Below are 19,463 nucleotides of genomic sequence, written 5' to 3' on the forward strand. Positions count from 1 at the left end.
GGCGGCGGCAGGGCAGCGTCATCCGGCCGTACTCGGTGCACACGGGGGCGTAGAGGGCGCACAGGAAGGCCCGGAGGTCCGCAGAGCACTGCAGGTTCACCATGGGGTGGAAGGGCTGCAGGTGAGGGGGGCGGGGGGGGCGGGGGGCGAGACAAGAACATCATAGAATTTAGTTAGTGTATGTTTGTGAGGTACAGGGACAACAGACACACACACACACACACACACACACACACACACACACACACACACAGCCATAGTGAGAAAGTGTTTATTTGGAGAAGCCACAAGTTGACAAAAGCGTCCAGAGGAGAAACACAAAGAGCTCAGCGGAGCGAGACCACCACCACCACGCTGCTCTGGAGATGAATCCATAAAAAAACAACTCTGGCCTCCTTCCTAATAATCCTCCACACCCCCCCGACCCTCCCACCACCCCTCCTGACACACACACACACACACACACACACACACACACACACACACACACACACACACACACACACGTTCCAAGGACTGACAGGGCTTTTGTGTCACAGGGAGGACCACGCTGTGGTTGACTGACACACTGGCCCAACGTACCACACACACACACACACACACACACACACACACACACACACACACACACACACACACACACACACACACACACACGCACACGCACACACACACACGCACTCCTAATCCAAAGTACCGACGGAAGTATATTATTTACACGCTAACACACCCACGCAGCAGCAACAATAATGGTGTCACACACACAGACTGAGCCAAGAGGCATCTGTGGGCCGAGTGGTTAATATGCAAATACTGAGGTATTGTGTGTGTGTGTGTGTGTGTAAAGCCTTCATTCAAATCCATGTGTCCAGTAGCCCAGGGTCACATGTTTTGTGTATGACTGGATTTGCATACACTTGTATGTGTGTGTGTGTGTGTGTGTGTGTGTGTGTGTGTGTGTGTGTGTGTGTGTGTGTGTTCCAGACAGGCCTGTAGCTCAGTCCAGGAGTCCAGCAGGACACCACCACCGCCGCCGCCTGCCCCTCCCCCACTTAAAAACAGCACTTGAAGGACAGCAGGGTTTGTGGGGCAGACAGGAAGGGGCGGGGCCAAAGGACCCAGGGGGTGATTGACCCTCTGGGGCAAATCAGCAGGAAGGAAGCATCACCGGAGGCTTCAAGAACGTTTGTGTGGACGAACTTGGTGATTTGTGGAAGGGACAAAAAAAGAAGAAGAAGAACAACAAATCAAACGCACCTCCACTGTGTTTAATCCCACATTCAATCAACGGAAACACGTCCCCAGAAATGAGAGTCGTCGTCTGCGACGCCTCGTCGTTCTGGGAGCAAAATCCTCCAGAACACGGCAGCGTTCAACATGCAATTACTGCAGATTTGTTTCCGTGTCGACACGCCGTCGTCACGCGCCGCCCACGCCCGACGTCTTCATGCAAAAACAAACCAAAAAAAAAAAAAAAAAAAACGGATTTAGGACGGCTGTCAAAGACACAAAGCGGCTGCAACGTCTCATCAGCCTGCAGTCCTGCACCGCTGACACTCACTCTTTCTTCTTTAATCTCATTCTTTTATTTTTGGAGGTCTGCAAGTCTGGGCCCGAGTCCCGCGACGTTGATGACATCATCAGCGGTGCCGTGTCAGCGCCGCTCATCGTCTGGAGCTCGATCCGATGAGGCCGAGGCCGAGGCGAGCTCGCGTCTTCACTGCTGCTGCTGCTGCTGCTGCTGCCGCAGCCGCAGGCCACTGACGCTCCACTGTAGCGCCGCACACAGCGAGAAGCCCGGAGATGCAGCGGCAGCGGCAGCGGCAGCGGCGGCTACAAAGGAGAGACGCTGTAGCCGCTCATCCTTTACATCCAGCTCCTCTATTTTTAACACTGGACCATCACATGGTCCTCACGGCTGAGCTCACTCAAAGAACTCCGCCGGACGAGGGGCGGGGCTTAACCAGGACGCTCATCCACCTCCAAATCAGCCGTGTAATGAGCAGCAGCAGCGAGGGCTGCTGGAGGTGCGGGAGGCCCCAGGGGTGGAGGAGGTGGAGGTGCCGCGATAATATTATTTCAGCCTCCATCCTGCTGCCGCACTCATTACGTATTCATGGGATTCCAGTGATGATGGGTGGAAAAAATGCAGAAGCCAGCGAGCGACCCTGGAGGAAGGAAGCAGCAGCAGCAGCAGCAGCAGCAGCAGCAGCAGCAGCAGCAGCAGCAGCAGCAGCCAGGTTTCTCTGCCACAAAACACCTTGAACTCACTCACACAGTCAATCATCTCGTCCCTCCACCACCAGAGGTGCTGGTCTGTGTCCCCGAAGCAGCAGAACCGCAGATGGTTTCCACTGGCGATGGTCTCTACACCGCCAGCAGAGCCGCTGGCTAAGCAGCTAAGAAGCTAGCGGAAACCGTGGATGCTACTGCACTGATCTCCCTCAGTGTTTTTCTCTTCTTTCTTTTTTTTTTTTTTGCAACAATCAGCTCATTCAGGGAAAAAACAAAACAAAAAAAACCCAGTGACCTACTTGGTGCAGCCAGTCGTAGTGGAAAACTTCCTACAAATCACAGAGTGGGAGCCAACTGGGGAACAGCAGCAAAAACCATCCAACTAGGTTTCATCATCAGGGTTCAGCGGGAGGTCAGCAGCAGTTGGATTCATTAAACATGCTGATTTTTTTTTTTTGCATATTTCTGCATATTTTCGGAGGCGGGTGGGGGGCAAAAAACTCTCAGTCTGGGATCGACTTATGAAGAAAAATAAATAAATGAATGAATGAATGAATGAATAAATGAGGCCTTCACCCCTGATTCACCCTCTGAGGGGTCTCTCAGATCATTGGTGGGTTTGGAACCTGATCAAGATGGTGTTGATAAAATATTAATGGGCCTCCGGTCCGATGACTGAAGAGCCTGGTGGTGGTGGTGGTGGTGGTGGTGGTGGTGGTGGGGGGGGGGGGGGGCTGTGTAGCTCCTTGATGCTGTAATTAGCCCCTAACGACGGTTCAGAGCAGTCAGCTGCTGAGACGCTGTGACTGATGATGAGCCGCCCAGCAGAAAAAAAAAATCCCAGCGCGGCCGACCGGCCGGCTGGCTCTGCTTTTCTTTTTCTTTTTTATAAACACCTCTCTTCCCATCAGACCCTTTATCCTCTTTTTTTCTCCTCTTTTACTCTCCTGCCATTCCAATTCCCCAAATATCCAGGCTCAGCACCATGGCGACAAGCGATGCACCAACAGCAGGAGGAGCGATGGAGGGAGGGAGGGAGGGAGGAGAGCAAGGGTTCGAGGAGGTCAGGGTGCGGGTGAGGGAGGGGGAGGGGCGGGTGAGGGAGGCGAGGGGGAGAGGGGGGGTGGACCTCCTCCCGGGAGGCAAGAAAAGCCTCCACACCCCTTTTGTTAGCAGCACAATTGGGACTGTTTCCTGGGCAACTGGTGAGCCCTGCGCAGGGGGGGAGGGGAGGGGACAAAAGAGACGGGGCGGGTGGGGGAGGGGGGGGCGGCGGCGGGTCGCGGGTGAGAGAGAAAGACAGAGGAGGGAGGGGGGAGGAGGAGGAGGAGGAGGGAGCACGGATGGGTCGAGTGAATCCGCCGTGTCATTCAGCAGCGTCTGACAAAAAACCCTGCATCTGACAACGTGTTGGTGCATGTACACACACACAAACAAACACACACATACACAGACACACACACACACACACACACACACACACACACACACACACACACACACACACACACACACACACACACACACACACACACACACACAGGGGAAGGTTGCTCTCTTTCACCCCGCTGCCAATAAACACGGTGTCGGACATTAAATAAAACAAGAGGCTCTTTTATGAGCCGGGTCACGGCGGCTAGGATTTATCCCGTGTTCTTCCACTGTGTAAGAGTGTGTATGTGTGTGTGTGTGTGTGTGTGTGTGTGCACACGAGAGAGTGAAACATCTTCACTAGTCACTACAACAAGAATCTCTCACACTGAACCTTCTCAGTGCAGCAAGAGTCCTTCTTCAAAGAGCTTCATCAGTGTTTTACAGAAAACTCTCTCACACTCTCTCTCACACACACACACACACACACACACACACACACACACACACACACACACACACACACACACACACACACACACACACACACACACCTTGGGTGGAGTATTGTGGGTTATTGTGCGCCGCCACTGTAAGGTGACACAGTTTGAGTGAATGCGCAGCGAACCCGAGAGCTGAAGCGGCCCGACGGGACTGAAAGCAGAACCCAGATCAGCTCTTTGTGTCACCAAACACCAAAGAAAAAGACGGAGGAAACGGCCAATCAAAGGTGAGCCAGGAAGGGGCGGGGCTACCTCCCATGGCCCTGCCCTGCACCGAGACCTAATTACCATCATCATCATCATCATCATCATCATCATCATCATCACCATCACACAACATCTCAGAGCCACTGGAGCTGCTCAGAGTCAAACTAAACCTTGTCACTCCTTCAGGAATAAAAAAGAAAAAAAAAACAACCTTGCTGAGATCTAATTGGATGATCTTCAGAGCATCGTTTAATCCTTTGTTGGGTTTCCTGTCGTTCTCCCGCTCAACACCAGAGAACACGTTTCACCTTCATGTTATCGGCGAGAGCTCGCAGCGGATCAACTCGCGTTATTCTGAGGGACGACGTATGGAAACGTAATCCAGTAATTCACTGCCAGTTGAGCCGAGGAGGAGGAGGAGGAGGAGGAAAAGGAGGATTTCCCCAAGCAGCGGCAGTACAATAAAGACAGTAGCAAAGTGAAGAAGAAGAAGAAGGAGAAGAAGGAGAAGAAGAAGGAGAAGGTTTTTCAGATGATCCATATAGAGGAATATCGCAGTACAGAGATTCCATCTCCATAGAAATTGTGCTAAAACTTAAATAAACTAAAATATTCAATTCAATCACACTGATCTTCCCACAACTGGTGAAGGATCCGTCGAAGCTTCAGTTTGAGCAGCAAGCTGAAAAACCCGCCCGCGTTCTCACGAGGAGGCTATAAACACAGGGCTAAGCTTTTTTTCAGGATGATTAATAGTGTGAGACTCCTCCGCTGCAGTCTGGCTGCTTCTAGCTGCTCACTCACATCAAGTCGCTCACTTCATGAGCCTCCAGATAGAAGCAGACTGGTGGGGTGTGATGGACCCACGCAGCTTTACTTACATTCATTCATTCATTCATTCATTCTGCCTTACAGTGTGTGTGCAGCGCTGAGAGGAGAAGAAGAAGAAGAAGAAGAAGAAGAAGAAGAAGAAGAAGAAGAAGAAGAAGAAGAAGAAGAAGAAGAAGAAGAAGAAGAAGAACTGGGTGGGGAGGTTCAGACTCGTCCTTTGTAACGCCGCTCAAATTCCGCCACGCTCATCACGAGCGTGTGAGAGTGGCGGCGTGCTATCAACGTGGCACACAAACAGCTGATTGGCTGCCCCCGAGGCGGCTGGCCCACTTCAGCGGCGGGGTCGTCCAGCGGTCAGCGCCGGATAGAATGACGACAGTCCCGGGTTTGAGGACGACAAGCGGTTTTCCCTGCTGGCGCCGGTCAACACAGGTTCAGCAACAAGAGCCTGGACGGAGGGTTTGTCTCCCCGCAAGAGTAAAAGCTTGAGTTGAAATCAGGGGACGATAACAATGAATCCATAGTCGCAGTTAACTGAACAGTTTTTACATGGGTAGTTAATATCATTATAACAGTGTAGTGGCAGGAAGGAGCACTTCATCTGTAGATACTGTGATGGTCACAATAGCCCTAGAACAAGTTACTGTGAAACAACTGTTTTTCAAAATAGTTGAAATGTGAGGATCAATGCTGAGGGTGTTTTTTACTGTTTGTCTAATGGACAAATGCGTCACACTGGACCCTCAACATCATTGAAGGGTTAATAATGTGTTGCTTACACATTTATCATTGTGAAATTTAGGTTCTCAGGAAAATTTGCCGCTTATCAATTAATCGTTAATCGATCGATAAGGTGAATATTAATGAATGAATCGATCATTTGCATCCCTCCTTGCATCCACCTGGAAGACTTTATAATGACGCTGGCTGAACCAAAGTGCATCAAACTGCTCCAGAAAAACAAAAACCTTGAAAAGACCTTGGAAGGAGGCGGACGAGCGAGAAGAAATGAAGAGAGAGAAATAGAGAGAGACGGGGAGGGACAGAGAGAGAGAGAGAGAGAGAGAGAGACGGAGAGAGAGAGGGACGGAGAGACGGAGAGAGAGAGAGAGAGAGGGAGAGATGGAGAGAGAGAGACAGAGAGCGAGAGAGAGAGGGAGACGGAGAGAGAGAGAGAGACGGAGAGAGAGAGAGAGGGAGAGAGAGAGAGATAGACGGAGAGAGAGAGAGAGGGAGAGAGAGAGAGAGAGACGGAGAGAGACAGACAGAAACAGAGAGAGAGAGAGGGAGAGAGAGAGAGACGGAGAGAGAGAGAGCACTTCAGGGGGTGGAGAGACAAAAAGCAAACCCCTCCAAGAGTGGCAGGCGTTGGTGCTGCTCCAGCAGCCTGCTTCTCCGCGGTGCCGGCCATTCATCATCATTATCACGGCTATTCAGCCGACCTAATTCGCTTTAAAATCATCTGTCAATTCTCATTTGGTTGCCCGCGACATCTCGCAAGGCTTTGGGTTCTCCCATGGACTTGGACGGAGGGGGCCGCTCATCCGGAACTACACACACACACACACACACACACACACACACACACACACACACACACACACACACACAAAAAAAAGAACAACAACCAGGGGCCAAAGAGAGACGCTACGGGTCTCCGGTATTTTTTTTGGAGGGGAAAAAACCTTTGGGGTTTTACCGAGCGGAGCTACCGAGCCAGAGCGGAGCCGCCGCTAACAGAGACTTAATTGTGTCTCCGTGACCAATCAAAGTGAACGGCGAGCAAAGCGGCAGCGCCTCACATCCTGAAACACAGAGATTGAGACCATGTCGGATTTAAAAAAAAAAGAACGCACGTCGCATCGTTACAATCATTTCCATGACCGCTAGAATTTGGGGAAAGAATTGCGATAAATATGGCAATAATAAACCTGGTGAGGGAAACGGCTAAGCTGAAAGGTTTTGTCGCTCTCATGAGGTAGTTTTTCTTTTAGTCATATCCATATAGAGGAATATGGCAAAAACCTTTTTCGCATTTACACGTCAGCCAGCGGACTTGCAGTTGACATGCACACAACGCTGAGATCCTGGGAGGAAAACAGGCTCACAGTCCCTTTAAAGCACACTCACACCTCAATGGGAAGTTTCTTTTTTTTTAATGAAGTGAAACTGGATCATTTTTCCCGGCACACCTGACATCATCATCTCACGGCAGACTAGTGGTTGAAAACACGCACTGCGCACAGACGGAGTGTCTCTCTGTCAGAGGGTCCCAGTGATAAACGTGGAGATAAACGCAGAGCGTACGGGGAGGGGGGGCTGATGTGAACACGCAGCTCCGCGCAGTTCGTCTCGACCGTCGGCAAATTACTCGATAGACTCGAGCAGATAGACTCGGAGGCCCTGCAGTATATAGAGGAAGGGATTAACCCTAACGAGGAGGAGCTGCATCTGTTGGGCGATTGTGTTTAAACTCAAACGCTTCCAAGCGGATAACACAGTCACAACAACAGTCAGCTGCTGCTGCTGCTGCTGCTGCTGCCAGCGCTGTAAATCTACACACGACCCCCGGAGGTCAAAACAATAAAAAAAAGAAACCGTGGAGCCGTCAGAGTGGATGGAATCAGAGCTTTAATCCGCCTGCCGCAGTAAAAACAAGAGACACGGCATCTAAAGTTGACCAACTTGGGGAAAGCCTGTTATGTAAAATGGCTTTGGAGTCGTGTGCCAGGCCTTTTATTTATTTATTTATTTATTTTGGGGTGGTGGTGGAAAAGCGCTGTTAAGTCTGCAGCAGTTAATGTGTTGCCTCAGCACTGGGGACATGTATTAAAACTTAATTTGCTGCTTAATTTTTTTTTTTTTTTTGGTAAAATCCCTGGAGCAAGAGGAGCCAAATTAAAGTAGGTTAATCGCAAAGTCTGAGCGCCAGAAACACAATGAAACACTGGCCGGATAAAATGTCCCGCAACCTTTTAGTGCTTCAGTTATAATGAAAGAAAATTAGATTTGAACTCATCTCAGGCGTCCACTCTGCATGTTCTCCTCAAAAGCAGATAGAATTCTCTTCATCTGATTTGTGGCCCCGCAAGGCAAATATGTTCATCTCTGCTACACAATAACTAGCCATTAAATCAGTAGGAAAGATGAGGAATAAGTATGCTGAGATATAAAAACAGCATCACAAGGCATATTGTGTTGAAATGCTACTTTTATCAAACATTTTAATTGTTTTTTCTAACATGAAACCGTCATGATTCAATTAATTCTTCAGCCTTGAGAATATGCAAAAAGCTCAACAACAATGCAACCGCAAAATAAAGATTTCAGAATAAATGTTGCAGTTGTCAGAATAAACAAATAATTAAAATTTGGAGCAAAAATTTGGAAAAAATTTGGAAAATAAAAAGGTGAAATGTGAGTATTTTTCCTTTCTTTGAAACAAGGTCAATTCTTCTTTTGCCCTGGTAGCTAGAAAAAACCTTCACACAGGACTAAACCCCCAAATCAATCCAGGAAGACACTTACAAAAAAAAAAGGATGTACAATAAAATCAACCGAGCAAATAAAAATCAATTTTAAAAAAAGAGACTAATATCGAGAAACCAGACGAAGCAGAAATGCTCAGCTCAAACCTTTGGCCGCTGCACAATCTCAATCCAGAGACAACACAAAGACATTCCAACACAAGGCGCTCTGCGACACAACACGTCCTTTCACACGGCGGCGGCGGCGGCGTTACTGTACCTCCATGGCGAGGGCGGCCGTCTGCTGGTCGTAGTGGTTGAGGGCGTTGGGCATGAAGGTGGAGTTGTAGGGCAGCCCCTGGCACATGCGCAGCGTGATGGGCTCGCAGGTGAACAGGTTGTGGCTGCCCGCCGCCGCGTCCATGGGGATGGCCACGCACGCCGTCAGCATGGACACGGACAGCGCCCACAGCAGGTCCATGGCGGCGCTGCGGGGAGGAACGGACGGCAGGCGAAAGCCGAGGGACGGACGGCGGCTCGGACGGACGGCGGCTCGGTCAGGAGGCGAGGAGGGCCGACTCAGCGGAAACCAACGAGGCGCTCATGGCTGAAGACGGCTGGATCCGTCGCTAGGAGGAGGCGGGGGAGGTGGTCCTTCCCGTCAGGCGTCCATCACCTGAGGGATGCGGTGCTCCTTTAAGACGCTGCAGCGCCACTGACTCACACTCCTCCCTCCACGGCTGGACAAACGGGCGGCAACGTCGCTTGAAGGAAAATAATCGAGCGGCGATCTCGAACGGGGACAAGAGTGATGATCTGCCTGCAATGTAAAACAAGAAAAAAAACAAATATTTTTTAATGACATATCCATATTAGTAGAGCTGCTGAAAGAAACTACCACCGTCAAATGCATTGTGATTTTTATTGTTTCATTCGGCCTGACCTGGAAACCAGACAAAAGGCTGCATTAAGAGGGTTATTTAGTTAGTGTCATCTCTGGATATTGTGGGAAAATTAGCGTATTACAAGGACATAACAGAAGCTAACACACCCTGTCAGATTATGAAATAAAAGAAGGGAAATATCCACGTTATTTAATAATTTTTTTAAAAAGGAATAATTCGGACCGTCATTTCAGATTTTGTACGGTGACTTGTCATGATTTCTTTACAGTTTTAATTCATTTCTTCTTCTTCTTTTTTTTTTTTAGACAGGCAATTTCTTTTTTACCCCACCACCAACACGGGTCGGGCACACACCCAGTTCGGCATCACTTTTCTGCTTCCTGACATCCGATAACAAGAACCGGACTCTTTGCTCACAAAACACCAATCACAAAATGAGCCCCGTTAAAATAATTAATCGTTTGGAATCCGTCATTATGGCGCTACCTGGATGTAGGGGTAGGGGGGGTGGGGGTCCTACCGCACCTCCTAGCAGGCAGGCAGGGAGGCTGACTGGCTGGGTGGTTCGGTGGAGGGGATCTCCGTCCGCGCACTAATTGCTGCTCGTTCGGATGTGACCGAAGCTAACAGCCGTTGAGCGGCGGAGCGCCTCCACCGTCAAGCCGGGGCCACTTTTCAAGTCAAGACGTCCGAGCGACACGGACGAGATTGTCAAGTTAACGGCCGCGGAGACAAAAGATGACGGTTGTTCAGGGGAAGATTAAAAAAAAAAAAAAAAAAATGATGGGAGCGGAGGTTGCGGCGCTGCCTGCCTGCCTGCCTGCCAGCCAGCCCGGTGTGGAAATTCAACGCACCACACCACACCGGGCGGAAACAGAGGCGCTCGTTGCAAGAGAAGCGGTCCGGGATTTTTTTTTTTCCCCGCAGAAAAAATATAAAGAATTAATATAAAACAAACCGCTCGTTTGAATCGGCTGAATTAAAGGTCAACTTTACCTGAACGTCGAGGCGAAATTTCACGTGTAGCGCCGCGGAGCTCCGCCGCTCGTCGACCTGGCAACAATGACTGAGTGAGTGAGTGAGTGAGTGTCCCCTCGGAACGGCTCCCTCCTCCTGTCCTCCACCTCCTGCCCTGCCTCCTCCTCCTCCTTCACTCCCCCTCCCCCTCCCTTCTGTCCTCCGAGCGTCACGTACGCGACGTCACGTCAACGCTTCCTGTTGAGGCTTTCAAAAATAATACAAGAAAGACGACGAACGACAGAGCTTTCCGCAAAGTACAGAACGAATTTTTCGAACGATGAAAGCGCCGAATTTTTTTTAAATATTTTTTTTTCTAGCTGCTTCGTCATTTCTTCATAAACTTGAATTCACTGCTGAGAATTTTACATACTCGTGTGGCCTGTTGACATAGATTTACTAATTTTGGAAAAATGTTTCAATGAATTGAGACGCTACGACAAAGCCACAACATTAGCATCAGCAGCTAACGTGCACCGGTGACAGAAGAATGTACCGATGTGAGTCAGCTGACAATTCTATTATATATTTCGCATTTGGACGAGAATTGTCGCGTAAATTCCTCGTTTCCTTTGAAAGGTTGACGAGTAACTTCCGGTTTTGAACGGAGTGCGTCAGGGTGAACTGACGCGGTGTCTTTTGCTGCTCCAGCAGGTTCTCTTGTCTCGGTTGCGCGCTACCGCCCATCCGTGTGCACGAGCAGAGTTTTTCTTCTCTGCCCCGAAACTCTCAGTGTTTGGCTTTTATGCTCAGAAGTGCTGCGACTCTACACTAGACTGTGAAAACCCAACAGAAATAGCACGGCCGCATGCCGACTTGTACCTCAATTTCCAATGTAATTACGTTTTAATCCACTTTACGTGATGTTGTGTAGTGTGTAACCTTGTAACAAACACACAAAACACCAAACAAAATGAATTTTCAGGTGTTGAGTAGCGTTAAATATGCTCACACACGTTTTGCACCATCACTCCACCAGAGGCAGATGGTCTTGATGGCAGTTGTTGTGTCAGGCCTCCTGCATTTGTCATCGTTAGAGTCAGTGACGCCACACACACACACACACACACACACACACACACACACACACACACACACACTGACTCTTCTCCACTGTGGTTTTAAAGCAGCGCTCCCCTCTGTGTGTGACAGGCTCTGAGCGGCCATGCAGGGAAGCCAACAGCCACTGTTACCATGGCAGCAGGTAAACGGTGCTCAGGGGAGCAGTGAGGTGAACATCTTGGCATTTAGGCGTTAAAGAGCTGCGGGAGTTTGCACGCAGAGACTCCAGAAGTCGGACGTCTGCAGGAGAGGAGCATCAGGCGGTGAGTCAACAGCACACAGTGGAACAAGAGCGAGGCAGTGTTGCACCCTCGTGTCACCCCCTGAAAGTGATTGTGTTACAGGTGGAGGTTGTCCTGTTGTCATGTTTTGGATCGGTTTTAGGAGCTATAGTGGGATTTATGTGCTTCGTAGTGCTCAGAGCTATGAAACACTCTTGGGGGGGTGGGGAGGGACAAAATATGTCCACAAACACTTTGAGGAAGTCAGCAGAAAAATGCACGGAAAAAGTTTTGTGCTGTCTCAGCGAAATCTTCTCTCCACTCCAGAAGATGCCTGCTGTGGAGAGGTCGTCCAGCAGGGGGCCGAAGATGCAGACCACGCTGAGTGCCTGGACTCCACTCAACCACCCGCTGTCCAACAACAAGGTCCTGCCTGCCCTTATTGAGATTATTTTATCACCATCAGCACCCAATGCATTGGAATAGGCATACACTTTAAACTACAAAGGTGCATTCTGTTGAATGTGTATACGCAATTTTATAGATAGATAGATAGATAGATAGATAGATAGATGAAGGTTATTGTGATTAAAACCATGTATTGTTCCTGCTTGTTCTCTGCTTCAGGTGTTTGAGGAGAGACGGATCCTTCTGGCCAAGTGGGTAAGAAGATCACTTCACAATGTCTCACACTGACAAACTGGCTTTGCAGGGGGTCGTAAGATGAGGACAAAATGTGTTGTTTTGTGGGGAGATTTTTCTTCAGTTCAGTTTCTGGGGAAAGTGAATAATGTGACGCTGCTTCTCTAAAGTTTGGGATGAAAAATGAGCATCTGTACGTAGTGAATGGGGCCTATAATACACTGACAGGTGGTGAGTTTGTGGGAGTGACAAGAATGTTGCCCCGTCAGTTCGACAGGTGGTCGGACAGTCAGAGGAGGGCGGTGCTGCAGGATTTGGTGCTCAGCTGTTCCACCCAGCAGCTCGCCTTCCTGAGCGGCACCGTGAGCAGACGGCTCCCCCTACAGGCCGCAGACGTCACCTGCATGCTGCCCAGATCGCTCTGCGTCTACCTGTTCTCCTTCCTGGACCCTCGCAGCCTCTGTCGCTGTGCGCGGGTACGATTCAATATGTCCATTTGTAGAAAAAGAAAAAAAACAAACTCTAGAGGCAAAATGTTGACAGAAAAAAGTTATTATTAATTGTACGTCCACTGATTCACAAAAATAAATAAATAAATAGAAATGGCTCCTACAATACCTGGGTGTTATAATAGTGACTGACCTTTGACCCCCTGTGGGCAGGTGAGCTGGCACTGGAGGAGCATCGTGGAACTGGACCAGCTGTGGACGCCCAAGTGCCAGCGGCTGGGCTGGTGCCTGGGCTTCACCCCCACCCCGCTGGAGCAGGGCGTGTGGAAGAGGCACTACATCCAGACGGTGCTGGAGCTGCGGCTCAAATCTGTGCAGGTGCAGAACCGCTTGGGCATCACAGAGTTGTACAAAGCAAAAATTGGGATATTTTTTTTTACTTTTGTTGGCCTCCAGCAGCAGCAGCAGCAGCAGCAGCAGCAGCAGCAGCAACACCAGCAGAAGCAGCAGCAGCACATGTCTCCACCAGCCATCAGCAGCAGAGACCAGGAAGTGAAGCCAGACGCAGCCCCCCTGGGTCGGCCACAGGGGGCCGTCCACAGGAAGAAGCGGCCGGCTGCACCGCCACCATGGAGGGATTCTGACCGACACCCAAAGGACACGGTGCGATTCAACTACCTGGACAACCTGGAGACGACGGGACAGGCCGCCAGAGGGTGAGCAGCTGCTAATAAAATGTGCAAAAATGCTGCAAGGATGGAAATTATTGCTGAGATACGAGATGTTTTTTGGATGTTACAACAAAAAAAGGCCAAAAGCCAAAATACATAAAAATGCGACGAGGCAGAAAACACCAACTCGGGGGACTTTCCCTGTGCAGGCAGGTGAACATCAGAGGCTCCGCCCACTACCACCACCACCTCCACGACCACACCTGGACAGCAGAGGAGGGAGCGAGGCGGTCGACGGCCTCAGAGTGGAACTGCAGGCTGCGCAGAGCCAAATCTCTGGTAGATCCCAGTGCAGCCGTCCTCCTGCCGCCGCCCTGCAGCACCGTGGCAGAGGATAAATGAGAGGCAGGGTCTCTGGGGGGGGGGGGGGGGGCTGCTGCAACCAGCGGGCATCATGCATTATGGAGCTGCGTTTACACACGGAGCCATGTTAATGATGGGGTTGGGGGCGGGGGGGTGATTATGCTGGGAGAGGAAGAGGTGAGATGGAGGACACTGTGGTGTCTAATATACAGGGTTCCCCCTGTATATTAGAAGCCACACCCTGTGTGATAACTCATGTGGCATTGCACACTTAAAATGGTTCACTAGAGCTAATAGCATTAGCATTTTATGTCGAGGGTCGGGAGGAGATATGAGGCAATTTGCTTTGCAAAAATACATTTCACAATTATTTGGATTTTTATGTGGAATTTCACTTTTATAATCAATTTTTTTTTTTTTTTTTAATTTTACGTTGTTGTAGTTTGCGTGGGAGTGTGACCACCCCCCACCCCCAAAGATCCTGTCGTCTCTCCAGGATGCAGTGATCTTTGTATTGAGTAGACCACTGAATACTAATTTGCAGGCTATATTTGGAGGCAGTGCTGCTTAATAAGAATGACCGCTAGATGGCAGTGTTGTCCCCTAACTTTTAATCTTCAAAGTCAAAGCAGAGCAAGATGAAGTCGTTGGTTGCACGCAGGCTATGGGCATTTGCTCACCGTGTATCTGATTCTCATTTTCACCACCACCTGTTAATGAAACATCTCCTTTATCTCCAGATGTTCCTGACTTCAAACTGTAGGCCCCCAAATCCCTCTTCATCTCCTCCTCCTCCTCCTCCTCCTCCTGACCCCAGAGAGACGCAATACCACCGACCACCACTAGTGGGGAGCACCCACAACCTCCCCGTCACCACGGAGACCACCGGGGCCTCGCTGCGAGTGTCCTGCTGGGGGCCTGAGATCCTCTCGGCCCCTGTGAGGTCGGCGATGCTCCGGGGCGCCCAGCGGTTGTACCGCAGCCCCCCCAGTAAGAGACTCCAGCGCTTCCACACCTCCAGGCTGAGTGTGATGCAATCACACAGTAAGAAGTAGTGTTAAGGGCTAATGAGCAGTAAGGAAAAAAAAAAAAAAAGATTGAAAAAGACAAAAGACTGAATCTGCAGGAAAGTATTGGAGTGTGTAGCTGGTGACCTCATTCCATTACAGAGGGTTTAACGCTGTTAAATCGGTTGGGTTTTGGTAGATGGAGGCTGCACTCAGGAAAGGACGTACGAGACAAAATACCAAAACTACTAAACTACGGGAGAGCATCAGGGCCACAAGAAGAGGGACAAAATGAAGATAGATTTTTTTTCATGTTTCCAATTTGAGAATAAAGTTGAAATTTCAAGATGAACGTTGAAGTAAAAAAGACAAAATTCCGTGAATAAAATCTTTTTTTTTTTTTTCAATTAATAATAATAATAATAATAATAAACTTTTATTTGTACAGCGCTAAATCACAGCCAAAGGCGTCTCAAAGCGCTTTATACAATCAGAGAGAACCAACCGGGCCCCCGGAGCAAGCAAGATGCGACAGTGGCTGGGAAAAACTCCCCTGTGGGAAGAAACCTAGGGCAGAACCAGACTCCAGAGGGCGATCATCTGCCTATGAGTAGTTGGGGTGAAGTAGAAAGATAGAGGAGAGACAGAGAAAGAGAGAAAGCAGCAGAGTGAGCCAGGGTGGCAGACAGGACAGAGTGAAAAACAGATACACCAACCAGGCAAAACGGATATAAACACAAAGAATAGGAACTAATTCAAGGCTGCTGTCCATGTGGAGTGTAAGTGTCCATGCTTTGGAAGGCAAGAGCCTAGCTCGATGGACAATCTGCCGATAGGACTAGTCCAGGTCTTAAGCGTGGCGGTGGGATGAAGCGATGACAGCAAGACCCCCAGGACAGCACAATCCAGCTCCTGGCGCAGTGGTCATCACCTGCCGGGGACACAGAGACTGCGGCAGTATCATGCATATCGAGCATACTGTACAAAGCATAATGAGAGCTTGGACAGAGTGGATAGAGTAAAAGATTGGATAGAGTAAAAGATTGATTGGGTGAGGAGAGTGATAAAGGTTCCGCCTGCACAGAGCAACGATCCCTGTAACGGGAGCGAAAGATCTCCCTCCACGGCGTAAGCCTACAGCAGCTTAACTGACAGTGGATGGAGTCTAACTATAAGCTTTAAGAAAAAGGAAAGTCTTAAGTCTACTCCTAAATAAACTAACTGTGTCTGCCCCCCTCACCGAGGCTGGAAGATGGTTCCAAAATAGAGGTGCCAGGAAACTGAAACACCTACCTCCTGATCTAACTCTAGAAATTTTTGGGATAACTAAAAGACCTGAATCCTCAGAGCGAAGGGCTCTTGGAGGATGATAAAGTTCAATGAGTTCCCTAATATAAGAAGGAGCCTGAGAATGAAGAGCTTTGTAAGTTAAAACTAGAATCTTAAATTCAATTCTAAATTTGACAGGCAGCCAATGCAAGGAAGCTAAAATTGGAGTAATATGCTGCCTCCTTCTAGTTCCGGTTAACAATCGTGCCGCGGAGTTTTGGATTAACTGTAATGTCCTAAGGGATGAATTTGGGCATCCTGCTAGTACCGAGTTACAGTAATCTAGCCTAGACGTAACAAAAGCATGGATTATTTTTTCCGCATCTTTGAAGGACAAAAAACTTCGAATTTTGGCAATGTTTCTTAAGTGGAAGAAAGCTGACCTCCCTACATTCTGTATATGAGAATTAAAGGTCAGGTCCTGATCAAATGTGACTCCTAGGTTCCGCACGGTAGAACTGGGTGTAGTACCAAATAGACCACTTTGTCCATCAAAAACTCTGTCCCTACTCTCTCGCGATCCAAATATAATGACCTCAGTTTTGTCGGAATTAAGCAACAGGAAATTCTGTGTCATCCAAGTTCTGACATCACGAAGACAAGATTCCAATTTGGCCAACTGATGAGCCTCGTTTGCCTTAAAAGAAAAGTACAACTGTGTGTCATCTGCGTAAGAATGGAAACTGATGCTATGCTTTCTGATGATGTCACCAAGAGGTGACATGTAGATGTTGAAGAGGAGTGGCCCAAGTACAGATCCTTGCGGGACACCATGACTAACCCTCCTACGTTCTGACGAATGATTATGAACATGAACAAACTGAAAACGGTCAGACAAGTAAGATCCAAACCAGTCCAAGGCGCGATCCTTGATGCCGATAGTATCTTCTAATCTCCTAAGAAGAATGCTGTGGTCAACTGTATCAAATGCTGCACTGAGATCTAGGAGGACCAGAACAGAGAGAAGACCTTTGTCAGATGCACACAAGAGGTCATTACTTACCTTAAGCAATGCAGTTTCAGTGCTGTGACCAACTCTGAAGCCAGACTGAAAAGCCTCAAGTAGATTGTTGTCGTTCAAGAAGTCCACAAGCTGCCTAGCAACAACTTTTTCTAAGATCTTGGAGAGAAACGGAAGGTTCGAGATTGGCCTATAATTTGAAAGCACACTCGAGTCCAAATTGGGTTTTTTGATCAGAGGCTTGATTACAGCCACCTTGAAAGCATGAGGGACAAAACCTGTTGATAGAGAGTGATTAATAATTCTAAGAATGACACAATGAAGCAATGGGGAAACCTCCTTGAGAAGCCTGGTTGGAATTGGGTCCAGAAGACTGGTGGTCGACTTAGCAGAGGAGACAAGAGAATCAAGTTCCGAGAGTCCAACTTGCTGAAAACTCCCGAAATACACACTGGGGTTGCCATGTTGAGAAAGATCTGCCATGTGACCTGTGGAAGACAAAGAAGACAAAGAAGACGAGGAATTCCCAATCTCAGTTCTGATACCTTCTACTTTTTGCTGGAAGAAGTTCAGGAAATCGTTGCTTGACAGGCCAGTAGGGACGCATGGCTCAACATACTGATGGCTCCTCGTCAGCTTAGCAACTGTACTAAATAAAAACTTTGGGTTGTTCTTGTTAGAGTCAATAAGAGCAGAAAAGTAGGAAGTTCTACTGATACGCAGGGCCTTTTTATAGGACCTAAAGCAATCCTGCCAAGTCTTGAAGGATGAAGCTGTTTTTGACGAACGCCAAGTTCTCTCAAGCCTTCGCAAATTTTGTTTTAATTTGCGAGTAGAGGAAGTAAACCAAGGGGCTGATCGATCCTGCCTTTTCATACTTACCTTATAAGGGGCAAGATCATCCAATGTTGATTTCAGAATACAAGAAAAGCGATCTGTCAAGGAGTCCAGATCAAGATCAGTCAAGTGGGTGGGGGGAGAGGCCGGAAGCATGTCAAGAGGTACAAGGGCATCAAGCAGATCAGGAAGCCTCTCCTTAAATTCAGCAACAACAGAGTCCGAAATGTTTCTACTCATTATAGACCTTGCTTGGGGAATGTGATCCGCTACAATAAAGCCGAAAGTGATCAGAAAGTGGTCAGACAAAACGTCGTTTCGGGGAAAGATTGTCAGCTGCTCTACACCAAGTCCAAAAGTGAGCACAAGATCCAAAGTATGACTATGCTTATGAGTGGGTACATTCACAACTTGAAGGAAGCCTAAGGAGTCGAGGATAGATTTGAAATGAGAACTCAGACTGTCACTCTCAATGTCGACATGAATATTAAAATCTCCAATCACTATGATCTTGTCTTTAGTCAATGCTAAAGTAGACAAAAACTCTGAAAATTCATCTAAGAAAGAAGAATATGGACCGGGGGGACGGTAGACAACAATGAATTCAACGGAATCTGCCTGCCTATCAGGTGACAACGAAATAGACATCGCTAAACTCTCAAATGAACTATAAATAGAATGAGCCTTGAGATTGACTAACAAATTGGAATTATAAATAGCTGCAACGCCACCTCCTCGACCACTATCACGAGCCTTATGAGTATTAATATGACTAGGAGGAGTGGCTTCATTAAGACTAAGTCAAAATGTCGAGAAAAAAGTGGGATACACCTGTTGACTGTGGGTAACTGGGTTAATCCATCATCCACCCAGTCTACTCGCCAATTTACACTTTATTTACGTCTACTTTTTTTCATGAAATTTTGACTTTATTCACGAAATTTCAACTTAAAACTCGAAATGAAAACTGAAATAAAAATCTCCTTCCTGTAACATTTGTTTCTCTTCTTGTGGCCCTCGTCCTCTTTTGTAAAAACGACTTGAAACCCGATGGATAACAATGTGATTAACACCACCCCCCCTTGCCCTGCCCAAAAAAATCCAGGTAAACCACTGTTCCAAGTTCTGCCCTGGCCTGTACCCACGTCATACACACGGGAGAGACAGCAGAGTGAAGGACAGCGCCCTCATCAGGAAGAAGGCAGAACTACAATATGAGGACGCAACAACAGAATGAAGAAAAACAGCACACACAAGCTGCCAAAAGAAGTAAAAAAAATTGACTTTTCTCATTTCTGAGGAGTTCACTGACACAGCAGACACATGCTTAAAAATAAATAAAGTAAAGGTCAAGAGATTATTTGATTTTTCCCTTCTTTGGGTTC

At 48.3% G+C, this 19,463-nt stretch overlaps 2 protein-coding genes across 2 annotated transcripts in view; one reads left to right on the forward strand and one right to left on the reverse strand.

Moving 5' to 3' along the window:
- The window catches only part of fzd3a (frizzled class receptor 3a), a 17,779-nt gene extending 8,331 nt beyond the window's left edge, over positions 1-9,448 (reverse strand). Inside the window, exons 1-2 of the mRNA XM_076016802.1 lie at positions 8,895-9,448; positions 1-115 (exon numbers count right to left, since the gene is read on the reverse strand). The exon at positions 1-115 is cut by the window's left edge and continues 82 nt beyond it. Of these exons, the coding sequence (XP_075872917.1) occupies positions 1-115; positions 8,895-9,095 (316 nt within the window). The 5' untranslated portion in view covers positions 9,096-9,448. The remainder of the gene's footprint in view (positions 116-8,894) is intronic.
- A 2,664-nt stretch (positions 9,449-12,112) lies between these two features.
- On the forward strand, positions 12,113-19,425 carry fbxo16 (F-box protein 16). The gene is made up of 7 exons (XM_076016863.1): positions 12,113-12,245; positions 12,447-12,482; positions 12,731-12,937; positions 13,124-13,626; positions 13,791-13,920; positions 14,685-14,934; positions 19,184-19,425. Exons 1-7 carry the CDS (start codon positions 12,150-12,152, stop codon positions 19,294-19,296), a joined length of 1,335 nt encoding a protein of 444 aa, XP_075872978.1. The 5' UTR covers positions 12,113-12,149; the 3' UTR covers positions 19,297-19,425.
- The last annotated feature ends 38 nt before the right edge of the window (positions 19,426-19,463 follow it).

The sequence above is a fragment of the Nelusetta ayraudi genome, unplaced genomic scaffold (genome assembly GCF_046127955.1).
Source record: "Nelusetta ayraudi isolate G7.1 ecotype Tasmania unplaced genomic scaffold, CSIRO-AGI_Nayr_v1 ptg000238l, whole genome shotgun sequence".
Taxonomy (NCBI): domain Eukaryota; kingdom Metazoa; phylum Chordata; class Actinopteri; order Tetraodontiformes; family Monacanthidae; genus Nelusetta; species Nelusetta ayraudi.